This window comes from Eschrichtius robustus, chromosome 6 (assembly GCF_028021215.1).
Source record: "Eschrichtius robustus isolate mEscRob2 chromosome 6, mEscRob2.pri, whole genome shotgun sequence".
Classification (NCBI taxonomy): Eukaryota; Metazoa; Chordata; class Mammalia; order Artiodactyla; family Eschrichtiidae; genus Eschrichtius; species Eschrichtius robustus.
The window spans coordinates 77,330,731-77,347,571 of record NC_090829.1 but is presented as its reverse complement, the minus strand read 5'-3'; the positions used below and the strand labels follow the sequence as shown (position 1 = coordinate 77,347,571).

The 16,841-nt window shown below is 39.8% G+C and overlaps 2 protein-coding genes across 11 annotated transcripts in view; one reads left to right on the top strand and one right to left on the bottom strand.

The window, feature by feature from the left end:
• The window catches only part of MYLK (myosin light chain kinase), a 342,321-nt gene that overhangs the window by 218,564 nt on the left and 106,916 nt on the right, over nt 1–16,841 (bottom strand). The gene's annotated exons all lie outside the window — the stretch shown is intronic.
• LOC137765711 (small ribosomal subunit protein eS27-like) lies at nt 8,742–9,101 on the top strand. Its single transcript, XM_068545495.1, has one exon. The coding sequence runs from the start codon at nt 8,742–8,744 to the stop codon at nt 8,994–8,996; it is 255 nt and encodes an 84-aa protein (XP_068401596.1). The 3' UTR covers nt 8,997–9,101.

The following is a 16,841-nucleotide window of genomic DNA, read 5'->3' as shown; positions in this document are numbered from 1 at the left end:
GGGGTGGGATGGGGTGGAACCCTCACCCTGTTACAGGGCCGCAGCTAGACGTCCTTTCCCACCTGAACAGGGAGCTCCAGCAGAGAGCTAATCCCGAGGGTGCCAGCCCCACCTGAACCCACTTGCTGCTGGGAACCCGTGTGGCCACAGGACCAGGTGGGAGCTGAAGCAGGATGGTGTTCCTATAAGTAATGGTTTCTGCGTCTCTCATGGCCTAAGCCAGTCGGTCCCAGCGGAACTTCTCTCCACCCAGCAAGCTGAGTCCATCCACTGCCCCTCTACTCAAGGATTCTCCACCCTTGGTAAAGGGCTCAGGCACCTGTGGCTTGCCCCTGACTCCACCTCCAGCTGGAGCACACGTGGCACCTCATCCTCACCAGCCACTCTTCCGCGCGGGCTGCCAGCAGGAGGTACCTCCTGGTCTGCTGCTCCTCCGGTGCCTCAGGCCCGCATCCCACCCTGTGCCCACAGGAGCCGGGGATGCTCTGCCACGCCCATTCTTTTGTCCAGCGGATTAGGCCACTTCCGGCTATAATCCTTTCACAGCTCAACCTGCATCAAGGATTGTTTCCAAAAGGACCCGAAGTCACTCACAAGAAAATACAAAATTAAGCTGATTATTTAAAAACTAAAACTGTATAAAAGCTGATAATATATGCAAAATGGTTTTCTAATTTTACAAACGTATCAAGCATTACGTCTGTCCCCTAAGTTTCATGACACTCATAGTAAAAAAAAGGAAACAGAACGGGTCACATAATTCTCCTTGTTGTGAGGATGCAAAGGCACTGCATCAACAAACAGTGCTAATCTCTACAGAAGGGAACTGAACATCACATGAACGATTCTACCCATAGGGTTTTCAGAAAGAAATGCTCACTATTTGGCCCCTTTTTGACATCACCACTTATGAAAGTAAGAAAAATATTAAAACACGACTTGAGATTTTTGCAGGGAACTAAAGCAATGTCATTTGGGCAGGGGCCTGGAAGCTTAAATACAAGGCACAGTGGTTCTCAGGGCACCTCGCCACGCATCCCGCAGCGAAGAGGGGAAGAGGAAGGTTCGAGGGGGAGGGGCACTGGGAAATGTGGTGGGATTATTAATTCCCATATGACTTGGGGGTGGGAGGACAAGAATGCTAATATCCTACATTAAACAGAATACTCATTATAAAGAATTATCTCATCTAAAATGCTAATAGTACCCCTGCTGAGAAACAGTGGAAGGGGAATCAGTAATTAGCATGACTCTTCTAATGCCTTAAATACCAGTTAAGTCTTCACAGAGAGTGGACAGCAAAGACTACAAGAATGTCTGCTCTGGGAGTACAGATGAAGGGGGATGCAGGCTTCTGATGTGTCAGTCCTGCTGGTGGTGACATGCAGATCATTTTATAAGGGGGTTGGAGCCTGATGAGTACTGTTGGCTAGAGAGAGAGAGCTGGATGACGGTGAGCTATAAGCATGCCTGTGGAAAGGGACAAACCTCTCCCGTTTTTTATTTCTTTATATGTCTAAATGAGGACGCAGCTGGGACATCAAAACTGCACATCAACACATCACAGGAGAAGCTAGTCTACAGCACTGGTTTTCAAAGTGTGGTTCCCAACTAGCATCACCTGGGAACTTGTCGGAACTACACCACGCCGGCTGAATAGAAGTAACTGAGCGTGGGTCCAGCCAGGTGTGTTTTAACAAGCCCTCCAGGTGAGTCTGATTCAGGCTCAAGTCTGAGAACCACCAGTCTAGAAGGTTTAGGGCCGGACATGGCAATTGGTCACCAGAGATATTTTAGAAATGCTGGCTCACCCCTGTGCAGAGTCTCTATGAGACTCTGAGAGGGAGGGGGATACTGCAACATGTCTGTTGCAGGCAAAGGATCAGAGGCAGAGGGTCTGAGAGGGAAGACCTAAGTGATGAGAAATGGGAGCAAAGAGTGAATTATCAAGGGCCAATTTAAGTCTCAAGTCACATTAACCATCCTAGAAGGATTTTTCTTTTTATTGAAACTTAGTCGATTTACAATATTATATTAGTTTCAGGTACGCATAGTGATTTAGTGTTTTTATATATTCCATTTAAAGGTATTACAAAATAATGGTTATAATTCCCGGTGCTACACAATATATCCTTGTTGCTTATCTGTTTTATACATAGTAGTTTGTATCTCTTAATCCCATACCCCTATCTTGCCCCTCGCCTCTCCCCTCTCCACACTGGTATCCACTAGGCTGTTTTGTTTTACTAGATATATTTATTTATTTTTTTATGTTCCACATGTAAGTGATAACACAGTATTTGGCTTTTTCTGTCTGACTTATTTCACTAGCATAATACACTCTAGGTCCATACACATCATTGTAAATGGCAGAATTTCATTCTTTTTTATGGCAGAGTAATATTCCATCGTATACATCTACAGCATCTTCTTTATCCATTCAACTGTGGATGGACATTTGGGTTGCTTCCATATCTTAGCTATTGTAAATAGTGCTGCTATGAACACTGGGGTGCATGTACCTTTTCAAATTAGTGTTTTCATTTTTTCCAGATATATAGCCAGGAATGGAATTGCTGGATCATGTGGTAGTTTTATTTTTAGTTTTTTGAGGAACCTCCATACTGTTTTCCATAGCAGCTGCACCAATTTACATTTCCACCAACAGCGTACAAGGGTTACCTTTTCTCCACTTCCTCACCAACATCTGTTATTTGTAGACTTTTTGATGATAGCCATCCTGACATGTGTGAGGTGATAACTCGTTGTTTTGACTTGTATTCCTCTAATAGCGATGTTGAGCATCTTTTCATGTGCCTGTTAGCCATCACTATGTCTTCTTTGGAAAAAAAGTCTATTCAGGTCTTCTGCCCATTTCTTCTTTGGATTGTTATTTTTTTTTATATTGAGTTATATGAGCCGTTTGTATATTTTAGATGTTAATCCCTTGTTAGTTGCATCATTTGCAAATATTTTCTCCCATTCAGTAGATTGTCTTTTTGTTTTGTTGACGGTTTCCTTTGCTGTGCAAAAGTTTTAAGTTTAATTAGTCCCATTTGTTCATTTTTGCTTTCATTTCTTTTGTATGAGGAGCTAGATCCCCCAAAATATTGCCACAATTTATGTCAAAGAGTGTTCTGCCTATGTTCTCCTCCAGGAGTTTTATGGTTTCACGTCTTATATTTAGGTCTTTAACCCTTTTTGAGTTTATTTTTGTATATGGTGTGAGGAAATGTTCTAATCTCATTCTTTTACATGTAGCTGTCCAGTTTTCCCAGCACCACTTATGGAAGAGACTATCTTTTCTCCACTGTATATTCTTGCCTCCTTTGCTGTAGATAAAATGACCACAGGTGTGCTGGTTTATTTCTTGGTAGAAGGATTTTGTTTTTAATCAAACTTGTACTTCTCTCTGAATAGCCAATACATTTACATGATTCAAAATTCAAAAGATTCAAAGCGTATGCAGTAAAAGGCCTTTCACCCTCCCCTGCTCCTAGGTACTCAGCTCCAACTTCCCTTCCTCAGAATCAGCCATGTCATCAGTGTCTTCTAGGGATATGTTATAAAAATACATATGTTTTTGTCCCCACTTTCTTTCTTAAAAACAAATGATAGCATATGACACACTCTGTTTTGTACCTTGCTTTTTTCACTTAATATATTTTGGGGATTATTCCATATTAGACACATCAAGAACCGCCTAGAAGACTTCCAAGTATCTGGAAACATACAACACCCCAGAGACATGTGTGCCTTCCCTAAAGAGAAGGAGCATCTGCTAGGCATTACATGATTCCTGTGGATTTCTTAGTGAACCCCCTATAGAGAAACTGTCCTGAAATTCTCGGTTTGGAGAACTCTCCTCAGGCCCTACTTGTATGCTGTTTTATAACAGAAGGAGGTAATGTGGAAACTCTGAGGTCATTAAAGTCCAAGAATAACACTACCAGGTAACATTAGCAACTAGTGGGTCAGACACCCTATGATACACAGTAGAGGAAAACTTGAACACTGGAGAGAACTTGGAACAATGAGAGGACTTGGAACTTTTTGTCTGTAAGACTAAGAACCATAAAACACATTTTATCTATAGGAATTCACAAAACACACAAAAGGATAAAGACATGAATTAGTGAAGAATACTTAGGTCAGTTTTCAACACTTAGAATCAGATATATAACAGAATAAAATAATATATATATATAATCTCTATCCTTCTACAAGCTTCAGTTACAGTAACAGTTCCTTCAGAACTACTTTTTGTTCTGTCTGTCCTTCAGCACCATCAGTAAGATTAGTGATGTTGAGCACATTTTCATATACCTATTGGCCACCTGGATGTCATTTTTGGAAAAATGTCTATTCAGGGCCCTTGCTCATTTTTTAATTGGGTTATCTGATATCTTTGCGGTGGGTTTTTGTTTGTTTTGTTTTTGCTATTGAGCTATATGAGTTCTTTATATATTTTAGATATTAATCCCTTTTTAGATATATGGTTTGCAGATATTTTCTCCCATTCTGTATGTTGCCTTTTCATTTTGTTGATGGTTACCTTTGCTGAGCAAAAGCTTTTTAGTTTGATATAGTCCCACTTGTTTATTTTTGCTCTTGTTGCCTGAGTTTTTGGTGTCATATCTAAAAAATCATTGCCAAGACCAATGTCACGGAGCTTTCTTCTTATGTTTTCTTCTAAGAGTTTTAAAGTTTCAGGTCTTCTGTTTAAGTCTTTAATCCATTTTGATTTGACTTTTGTGTATAGTATAAGATAAGGGTCTAATTTCATTCTTTTGCATATGGATATGCAAAATTTTCCCAACACCATTTGTTGAAGAGACTCTTCTTTCTCCATTGTGTATTCTTGGACCCCTTGTCAAAGATTAGTTGACTGTATATGTGTGGGTTTATTTCTGGGCTCTCTATTCTGTTCCACTGATACATGTCTGTTTTAATGCCAGTACCATACTTTTTTGATTAGTATAGCTTTGTAATATAGTTTGAAATCAGGAATTGTAATACCTCCAGCTTTGTTCTTCTTTCTCAAGAGTGCTTTGGCTACTCAGAGTCTTCTGTGGTTCCATACTAATTTTAGGATTGTTTGTTCTATTTCTGTGAAAAATGTCATTGGAATTTTGATAGGGATTGCATTGCATCTGTAGATCGCTTTGGGTAGTACAGATGATTTAACAATATTAATTCTTCCAATCCATGAACATGAGCTATCTTTCCATTTACTTGTGTCTTATTCAATTTCTTTCACCAATGTCTTACAGTGTTCAGTGTATGGGTCTTTCACCTCCTTAGTTAAATTTATTCATATTTCTTTTTAATGCTATTGTAAATGGGATTGTTTTCTTAGTTTCTTTTTAGGATAGTTTATTGTTGGTGCCTCCAGCTTCTGACACAGGTTTTAATGAAGATGAGTTCCTTCTGCAGGGAGGCACCCCTTTCCAAAGGCCACATCAATTCAGAGAGAAAAACCAAAACAAAAGCCCCACAGCAAGAGACAGGAAGGAAGGGAAGCTATTCAAACTCCCTGTCCCTCTCCTCCATAGCACACAATAGCTGAGTCCTCTACTGGAGAATCATGGCTCCAAAAGATTCCCTCTGACCTGGTGTTTTCTGGTTTTAAAGCCTCCGTTTGAGCACTGTCACTATGGCAACAAGTCTGGGATGCTCTACTCTAAGTGAGGAAGCTTATCCTTCAAATATGCTTCTTCAGTTAACAACAAAGGAATTCACTGAACCTCAACTAATCTCATATTCTCCTGGGAGACCTCTCTCAAGAGGCACTTTTCTCCCCTTGCCCTCACAAACCTCCCAGGTTTACACTGTTCAGCCAACAACCACATTTACATAGAGATTTACAGTTTACTTTCACCCATATCACCTCAATCAAGCCCTGAGGAGTCCTCTTCAGTCACATGAGCCTCTTCTACAACAACTAAACAAAATGAGGCCCTTGGTTTTAAGGAGCCCTTCCCCGGAAGGCTAGCAGACACAGGCCCTGCAGCTGAGATAGGACAGAGGAAGGAGGAGTGGGAGCGTAGGGAGCTTACGCACATGACTTTTTCTTTTCCAGAGGGAAGAATCTGCAGTGGCTTCTAACCCTGGCAGGCCTGATGCCCACTCGCCTGAAGCTCTTCTCAGTCTGTTCTGGGCTGTTGTTCTGCCTTGGCTCATGTTCTACATCATTCCCAGCCCCAGCTGTTCCAAGGGTGGCTGTCGGCTCTGGGGAATTTATCCTCCCTGACTTCAGAGGGGTCTTCCTTAAATATGAGTTCTTAGAGTCAGCCCTGGCTTCCTATAACATAGGTGTAAAAGGAAAACTCTCCTTTACTTTTCTCTACTCTGTGATGACATTCTGCTTCACTTCTGGTCACCAAATGTGTAGAGGTTTGCCCCTCACCAAGCAATTCTCTGCAACACCAGCTGAGTGTCCTACAATTTAATTCACTTCTGACACTATCTACCTGGAGAGAGCATCAGATCCCACAAACTGCTCCCACTTCAGATGCCAACTGCAAGTCCAGGTTGTTACCTGGACTTCTGACTGACTGGCTATAAACCAGAGGCTCCCATGACTCCCCTCCTCGAGTTTGATCACTTGCTAGGACAGCTCACAGAATTCAAGAAAACAGTCTACTTATTAGATTAATGGTTTATTACAATGGATATTAAAGAACATGAATGAACAGTCAGATGAAGAGATACATAGGGTGAGGTCCAGAAGAGTCCCAAGCACAGGGGCTACTGTCTCATGGAGTCTGGGGTATACCACCCTCCTGGCACATGGATGAAACAACCCAAAAGCTCTCCAAACACCATCTTTTTGGGGTTTTATGGCGGCTTCCTGTCATAGGCACGAATGAATACATCATTGGCCATTGGTGATTAAGTCAATCTCTAGCCCTTCTCCCCTCCCCAGAGGTCAGGCAGCTGGAACTGAAAGTTCCAACTCTCTAATCACCTGGCTGGCTCTGCTGGCAACTAGTCCCCTTCCTATGGTTTTCTAGGGGCTTTCCAGAAATCACCTCATTAATATAAATTCAGTGGTTGAAAGAGGCTTGCTATGAATAACAAAAAACACCCATTTCATCTTTATGCTCTAGTGCTACTTAAGGAGTTAGGAACAAAAGATGTCCATATAACTCTTATCACTTAAGAAATTACAAAGGTTTTAAGAGCTATTTCCAGGAAACATGACAAATTTATTACATCAGAGTATCACAATAAGCCTACCTCTTATTAGTTTTACAACCTTGGGGAAGTCATTTAACCTTTCAAGCCTGTTACCTCTTCTGTAAGATGGGGGCAATTACATCTATACAGATGGTTCTGATAAGGACTGAGGACACAGATGCATTCTATAATTCTTAGTTCCCTCCCATCCCAGCCCACTCTGCCCTCAGGGGGCAGGCAGTCTCAAATCCTAAGGAGGTTCATAACAAAGAGACAATATGATGTACCAACCTCGCATTGACCTCTCTACCTTGTGTCTTTGGTCGCCTAAACCATTTCTGGGTGACATGTAATTCTTTTCCTCCGGTTTTCAAAACAAACAAATAAGGGAGGCTGTTCAACGTCATTTGTCTTTATTATGAGAGGCAATGAAGTAGGAACAAAGATCATCCTAGGAGATAAAACTTCTGGGTTCCAGCCCTCCCTGCTCACTGAGTTCCTCAGCTTCTCTGGTCTCCAGGAGTTTCTTTTTAAATACCTTACCTGCCTTACCTCCCAGAGGAAAGGTGCTGGATAGGGTGCTCTGTTAGAGCCCCTTCCTGCTCTAAGATCTCCGAACTTTAAGGGAGTACCAAACATGAAACGGGAATAAATCAGACTTACCAGAGAGACTGGTCTTGCCCTCTAGGAGTGTTCTAAAGTGTTCTAAAATCCACCCCCACTTCTTAAAATAAACATTTCATTTGGGAATAATTTTAGATTTTTAGAAAAGTTGCTAAGATGATGCAGAGAGTTCCTTTAACCAATTTCCCCTAATTTTAACATCTTACATTACCATGGTACATTTGTCAGAACTACAAAACCAACATTGGTACATTATTTACTAAATTCCAGATTTTACTTGGATTTCACCAATTTTTCCACTAATGTCTTTTTTTTTCTGCTCCTGGGTCCAATCCAGGATACCTCATTGCATTTAGGATAAAACAACTTTTAAATGGTGAAAGATTTCCAACATAGAGACAAACAGATCTTCAATAAAAAGAAGATCAGATACACTTGAGGCTCTTTTTGAGCCCTCTCTTCCCATTTTCAAGCCCTTTCCTTTCTCCCTAGAGAAGCATCATCACAAACTCATTGTTTATCATTCCCTGGCATGTTTGCATGGATTCCTAAAAAGACAATATAAGCATAAACACTATTTATTATTGTTTTTCAGACTTTAAAACTTATATAAATATTATTCTTTTCATATCCTTCCATACCCTGCTTCTTTCATTCAACTATGTTTTTGAGATCCATCTGTTAAGAAATATAGCAATAGTTCTTTTTGCTCCTGTGCATAAGATGTATAGCATTTCATTCTGAGTACACCACTATTATCATTCTCCTACTGATGGACATTTAAACCGTTTCTTTCTTTTCTTTTCGTTTTTTTGCTGCAATAGACATTTTAATGCATTTGCTGAAACATAAGAAAGATTCTCCATCTAGGACTAGAATTTCTGCGTTAAAAGCTGTAACCAGCTTTCTGGCGGAGATGACCTCCCCATGGTAACATGCCTCTTGCAAAGGATCTCATTCATCCCTCTCCAGAAGAGGAGAAGAAGAAACACAAGAAGAAGTGCCTGGTGCAGAGCCCCAATTCCTATTTCATGGATGTGAAATGCCCAGGTTGCTATAAAATCACCACCATCTTTAGCCATGCACAAACAGTAGTTTTGTGTCTTGGCTGCTCTATTGTCCTCTGCCAGCCTACAGGAGGAAAAGCAAGGCTTACAGAAGGATGCTCCTTCAGATGGAAGCAGCACTAAAAGCACCTAGAATCAAGATGAATGGGAAACCATCCCAATAAACACATTTTGGATACATCCTGTTTATTGTCTTGTTTTACTGCTAGGAAGTTCCTACCTCACGTATTCAGGGGCAACTTTAGAGTCAGTTGGGGCAATCTGTGAAATCAAATGAAGGCAGTTTCCAAGTCAAAAGTCCACAGGGCTGAATATAAGGACTCCTTACCTAGAAAGAGGAAAGCTGTTGATGCCAACACCGCAAAGAGGGTAAAGAGGAGAATCTGGTAAGAACCCATGAACTTCTGGAGGACACCTGAATCTTCACACTGATCTACGCATTGGCAGAATAAAAGAAGATAATAGTTATTTAATACGTCCAGGACAGACGCTGCATTTAAAATCTTGTGTGGTCCTAAGAGTATCTAGCTGAAGCACTCAAAACCCAGCCTTCTAAGAAATTCTTTTGCTTCTTACCAGAGCAAAAGGGGTGAACTGTACTTGGCTCCTCTACCTCTTTTTGGCTTTTTATCTCTCTAACGTAATAAACTACAATTGTTGAGCCTCTCATTTCTCTTCAGCTTACAGAAGAATATTTCAATTCTCTGCCACTTTAAAATGCCTGTTACCTTTCCTGTGCACTTTAACTCCAGGTGACATGCTTCCCTTCACCAAGTTTGTGACAATGTACGGTGATTCAACTTCTACTTTTAATCCCTCTAACCTAAAACATTTCCTTGGATCACCAATGACCTCTTATATCCAGGGGCCACTTGTCCTTTTCTATTCAGGTGTCATTTCTAGGGAACATTCTGATTTGTATATAAACTTGTCCTCAATAAAACTTCAGACTTGTGTCTTTGAAGCATTAAAAAAAAAAAAAAAAAGGTGTAACTAAATTGTTTCTTAAAGCTGTTGTACTGATCCACACTCCTTTCAGAAGTGAATGAGTCTGTTGCTCCACGTCCTCATCCATACTTGGAAGGGCATTCATTTTATAAATTAATTTGGTGACAACTGGCATCTTTATAATGAGTCTTCCAGTTCATGAACACTGCCTTTTTTCCCATTTGTTAAGACTTTTGTTCTTTTCGGTAATTGTAGTTTCTCCAAAAATATTCTTGTACATATTTTGGTTAGGCATACCACTAGGTATCTTGAAGCTTTTATTACTATTGAAAATGGGATCCTTTATTTATTAATTTTTCTAATTGGTTATTACCGGTGAATAAGATTTCTATATGTTGATTTTGTGTCTAGGGAAACTGGCAAGCTCTTACTATATATTTTCTACTTAAAAAAACTCAAGAAAATCATATTGTATGCAAATAAGGACATATCTTTCCAACATTCACAACATTTTTCTTATCTTATTGCATTGGCTAGAATCTCCTGTACAATGCTGAATATAAATGGTGAGAAAGGGCATCTTTATCTTTTTCATGTCTTTACTGAAAAGAAGCCTAGAGTCTTATTGTTAAGGATAGTTTTTGCTGGAATATTTTGATAGATGCTCTTTATCAAGTTAAGGAAATTCCCTTCTAAGTTTCCTGAGAAGTCTATTCAATCACGAAAAAGCACTAAATTCTGAAAACTACTTTTTCTGTTTCTTACAGATTGTAGGTATTATTGATCTGTTAACATGATTTATTACATTAACATATTTTCTGATGTTGGATCATTCTTAATTTCATGCATAAACTCTACTTAGAATGTAAATATTTGAAATAGATTTGCAAATATTCCATAAGCATCTATGTTTATAAATTGGACTGTTTTATAATTTTCCTTTCTTGTATTCTTCTTGTCTGGTTTGGGTATTTAGGTTATATTATCATTGTAAAAGTAGAGAGCTTTTCCTAATTTTCTATTCTCTTAAACAGTTTGTTAATATTAGGATTATCTACTTCTTAGAAGTTGAATAAAGTACAGATGTAAACCACCTAAGCCTGATATTTTGGAGAGATGAGGTCTTGGTTATCAGCTTAAGTTCTTTAATGATTTTTGCTTTTTGGTATTGTCCATATTTTTTCAAGTAGTTTTGGCAAATTATATTTACCTAGAAAACTATGTCTTTTCCCAATCCAAATTTTGTCATAAAATTCTTCAGAGTATAATCTTATGATTTTTATTATCTATTACGCATCTGTAGTTATAGTTCCCTTTCTTTCAAAATATTATTTGTAGCTCTTTCTTGAAAAAAAAAAACTTAACTAGGGATTTATCTATTTTATAACTCTTTTTGATCCTCTAAATTGCTTTCTATTTCATTTTGTTTGTCCTCTTAGTTTCCTTACTTTTACTTTTCTAAAGGCTTATTTTCTTCCTTGTCTATCTTCTTGAGATGCACATGTATAGACAGTAATAGTCATCTACACAATATGTATTCTCCCTTTGTTCTTTATTAGCATAACCCCTATTTAGTTTGGGAAAGCAATACGCCAAGCTAAAAAACAAACAAATTATGTTTTTCAGACTCCCCTGCAGCTAGGAAATGCCATATGACACATCTGTTACCAATGACATATAAGTGGAACTCACTGGGTAGGGCTTCCAGGAAAACTCTTTAATTACAGATAGCAGACTCAGCTGGTACATGCCTCTTTCATAACCTGTCCTTTTCTTCCTCATCATGTTTGGAATGTGCATACAAAACTGGAAGTAGAGCAGCCACCTTACAACCATGAGGCAGCTAGCATGAGTATGAAAGCTAAGTTTAGATGAGTCAAAAGTTAGAAGAGCCTGGGCTATCGTGGCATCATGGAACCTCCATATCTGATTTGAACTGTCTACCTCCAAATGAAATCAAGTCCCCCTTAAAACTGTGTTCCTCTGAGACAGGAGGGAAGAGGGCAGGGCACAACCATTAAAAGAATGATACAACCATTAAGAACAGAATATGACATAAACTGGTTAGAACCTATTAGGCCCAAGATGGTGGAAGATTTGACTTCCAGTAGACCTTGATCCTCATTATACACTCACTGTAATAATTAGCATGCTAAATGACAAACCCACAGGCACCATGACAGTTCCAAGGCCAACCATAAAAGGCCAAAAAGTGGGCAGTGGCCCAATTCCTGGAAATCCCCGCCCCTTCCCCAACATAGTTGGAATAATTCCCCCAATTTATTAGCCTATGAAATAACTCAGCCCACAAAAACTAACCATCCCATATTTTGGGGCTGCTCTTGCCTTTTGAGACAAGACTGTATTCTGTCTATGGTATGTGTATCTCTCTAAATAAATCCATTTCTTACCTATCACTTTGTCTCTCATTGAATTCTTTCTGCTATGAGACATAAAGAACCTTAGCTTCATTAAATCCTGAGACCAGGTGTGCGATTTCAATGAAAAGACAGCGGGTTCAAGTCCCAGTCTGAATTTTGGCTGGGTTTGAGTCCCATCTGAGGTGTGATTGGGTTCAAGTCCCAATCTGAGGTGTGCGGTTTCACCTCTGCAAAGTTTATGATTAACCTCTCCAACCAAAACTTTATTTCCTTTTTTATCGTGCACCAGTTTCCCTCAGGATTGAGAAGTATCAAAGAAAAGGGGGGACTGAAACCGAGCAGGACCCTCCAGCTCCCTCTCGGGTACAAAAGCCTTTCTGTGTCCCCTGTTTCTTGTTTGTAGAAAAAGGCTTTAGTGTCCTAGGCCTTCCCTGATTTCCAAAGAGCAGAGCCAGTTACTAATTAGGGAAGTGAAGGAATGCAGAAACAAAGGAAAGGCAGTCAAGAAACAATAGTTCGGTGATCAAACAGAGTCCTAGTTCCTCTTCAAGGGATATAAGTAACCATCTGATGCATATCTTTGAGTTGTTCTGCAGGAACTAAGATTCCCACCCAGGTGGAGGATGGTAACTGCATGCTGACCACAAGCACAGAGACCCCAGACTGGTTGGAACCGGAAGGTTGGTGATTAAGATTCCTGAAACACAACACTGTTTCCTCACCACCAACCAATCAGAAGAAAATCATGCCCTCCACAACCTTCAGCCTTTAAAAACCTTATAGTCCAGCCAGCCAGGAAGATGGATCTGAGAAAAACCTATGTCTCATATCTTCTTGGTTGGCACCCTCTCGATCAATAAACTGCTCCAAACTCTGATGTTTCAGTTTGTTTGGCCTCACTGTGCATCGGTACAGGAACTTGAGTTTGACAAAACAAACTTCTTGTAACATGACAAGGTTAAACCTCTAGGTCATTTAACCCATGATCATTTACACACAAATACCATTTTAAATAATACAATATTCAACTATCTTTCATTTTTTTAATTTTTAATAAATGTATTTAAGGTCATAAATTTTCCTGAAAGAAAAGCTTTCTTTCACAGAGATCAACTGTGCTGGTCCAGACCAGAAAGACCACCTAGCCAACCCAAAAACTAGTGATATAAATGAAAATGGCCATGGTTTAAGTCCCTAAATTTGGGGGTGGACTGTTATACAGTAAAAGCTAACTAATACAGAAATTGGTTTCAAGAGTGGGGTGCTGCCATAACAAAATCCTAAAACATGTGGTGTTGGCTTTGGAATAGGGCAGTGACCAGAAAATCAGTAAGGAAACAGACTGCAAAGGTTGCAAAAATGAAAAAAAAACAAACCCCAAAACCCACCTGCTGTAGCAGGTCTGGAAAATGATGACTTATACTACGTAGAGACAGAACAGTTGGTTAAACTGAAGTTGACAGTACCTTGAGAGGAAAAAAAATGAACCTAATAAACTTTCAGTTACAGCTAAGTAGATCTCCAGAGAGAATTTGGAAAGTGCCACTTGGGTACGCTTAACTGCATATAATAAAATATGGCAAGACAGAAGAATGGGCAAAAGAAGGAAATGTTCAGTTTGCAACCAGAATTTAGATGGAATACAGAGGGTCCAGGGCCTGCTGTGTTGGAAAATAAAACTCTCATCTCCAGTCTCCCCATATCTGAATAGTCTTCAAGTAAAAGATTCTCAAAGTAAAAGGAGACCTTAGGACAAAGAGAAAAGCAAGGGTATGGCCACTTGTTAAGACCTCTGAAAGATTTAAGAAAGTGCCTAGTATACTTTCTCAGCTAGACAAAAAGGCGTAACAGAAGCCTAATCCCAAATCACAGTGAATAAATCTAGAGAAAAAATAATTGTGGGTATAGCTTTTGTTGAATAAAGTAGACTATAATCTGTTACACAGAAAGCCCAAAATGTTAAAAAAACAAAAACAAAACAAAACTATACCAGCAAAAGCACCATCAGCTTGGACTAGAGGGAACTAAGATTGATTAAACTGCGAAGAAGTCTCTAGGGTCTCAACTACCTATGGGCAGGAAACCAGATGAGAAAGCTGCTGAACTGTTAACATAGCCATTTCTTACGGAAAGGAAAGATTTCTCAAGATGGGGAACCAAGGGACTAGAGAATGGAGTCTAGGGCCTTGGAGAACAATGGAATGGGAAGGCACTCCCAGGAAGCAGAACTGAGCCCTAATCAAGGGCCTAGGGGGAATTTTAGACCAGTGATTGTTATGTATCCTCTGATCTTCCCCCTTTTGAAGGGACGCGTCTATTCAGTTAACCTGCCTCTGTCTGACCACTGTACGTCAGGTGTGTAGTGAGAAGATGACTTGTCATTTTAATTCACAGATCTCTGAATCAAGAGGCGCCTTACCCAAGGAGCCACATCTAAGGATCCTCATTCATCCTGATGTGATAAGATCATGAGATCACATCCTTCCAGCCTGATGCTATATGTAGGATGAGACAGAAAGCCTAAAATGAGGATTAGCAAACTTTACATGTGGGAGAAATGTGAATAATTTGTGGCCAAGGAGCAGACTGTGGTAGATTCTAAAAGCAGCCACACACGTATATACAATGGAATATTACTCAGCCATAAAAAGAAGCAAAATTGAGTTATTTGTAGTGAGGTAGATGGACCCAGAGTCTGTCATACAGAGTGAAGTAAGTCACAAAAAGAAAAACAAATACCGTATGCTAACACATATATATGGAATCTAAAAAAAAAAAAAAAAAGGTTCTGAAGAACCTAGGGGCAGGACAGGAATAAAGAAGCAGACGTAGAGAATGGACTTGAGGATACTGGGAGGGGGAAGGGTAAGCTGGGACGAAGTGAGAGGGTGGCATGGACATATATACACTACCAAATGTAAAATCGATAGCTAGTGGGAAGCAGCCGCATGGCACAGGGAGATCAGCTCGGTGCTTTGTGACCACCTAGAGGAGTGGGATAGGGAGGGTGGGAGGGAGGGAGACGCAAGAGGGAGCAGATATGGGGATATATGTATATGTATAGCTGATTCACTTTGTTATAAAGCAGAAACTAACACACCATTGTAAAGCAATTATATCCAATAAAAATGTTAAAAAAAAATTTTTTTTAATTAAAAAAAATAAAAGCAGCCACAAATTCTTTTCCTCCAACCAAGGGGTGGAGTCTGTTTCTCCACCCCTTGAATCTGGGCTTGGCCTCGTGACTTTTTTTTGCTAACAGGACATTAGTAAATGTAATACAAACGGAAGCTTAAAAAGTGCTTGCACAAGGAGGCTTGCTCCCTGGCTGCATTTGGAAGCCTGGACCATCATGTGAACAGCCTCAGCAGACAATCTGGAAGATGAGAGGCAATTTGGAAGAGAACTAAGGCATCCCAGCATGCAGGCCGTCAACTTCCAGACATTGAAGCTATCCTAGATCATCTAGCCAGCCACCAGCGCATCACAGACGTGTGTAATAGTCAAGACAGCTGAGCTGGCCCAGATTTTTAAAACTACAGCTACCCCAAAGATTCTAGAGCTGAATAAGATAGTGTTTCTTTTAAGCCATTAAGTTTTGTAGTGGTTTGTTATGCAGCAAACCTCAACTGATACAATTATAATTTTTTTTTACATAGTCCATAATTATCATCTTCCTGACTCTGAATATGGCTTTAACATCCCTCCCCCCAGAATAGCCTGCCCCATATTGCTATTGTCGCCTAATTTTCATTTTAATCATATTTTTAAATCACACACACACACACACACACACTCAGGAATTTTTTACATAGGTTAACAGTTAAAGGAATATAAATATATTTAATCAATTTCTGTGTTCACTGTTGTTTCTTATATTGTGCATCCTTTCTCATTGTTTGATTTTTTTCCTTCTAAAGTATATCTTTCAATACTTCTTTTAATGAGAGTCTTGAGTTTATACCTTTGGTCTTTATTTTTCTCTCACTGCTGTAGGATAGTTCATCTAGGCATAGTATTCTAGGTCCAACACTTGTAAGTTGTAAGTCTGTTTTCTTACTTCTCCTGCTGCTGAAACATCTATTAGCCATTTATTTATACATGACATATTTTTAACTCTGATTTTTAATTGGTTGCTATGGACTGAATGTTTGTGTCCCCCCTAAATTCATATGATGAAGCCTCAACTCTCAGTGTGACTGTATTTGGAGACCAGACCTTTATGGAGGTAATTAGGGTTAAATGAAGTGATAACAGTGGGGCCCTGATCAGATAGGATCAGTGTCCTTAGAAGAAGACACAGGAGAGAGCTCGCATTCTCTCTCTCCCTGCTACGTCAGGACACAGTGAGAGGGCGGCCACCTACAAGCCAGGAAGAGAGTTCTCACCAGAAACTAAATCAATTTTGATCTTGGACTTCCCAGCCTCCAAAACTGTGAGAAATAAATGTCTGTTGTTTAAACCACCCAGTCTATGGCATTTTGTTATGGCAGCCCAAGCAGCTTCATATACTGGTCTCCCTCCTGCCCTTGATAGTATGCAGTTTCACTGCAATATGTGTAATTGTGGGTTAACTTTTATTTAACCTCCGTAGTATTTGGAGATACTTTTGATCCAAGAACTCATAGTTAGTCAACTC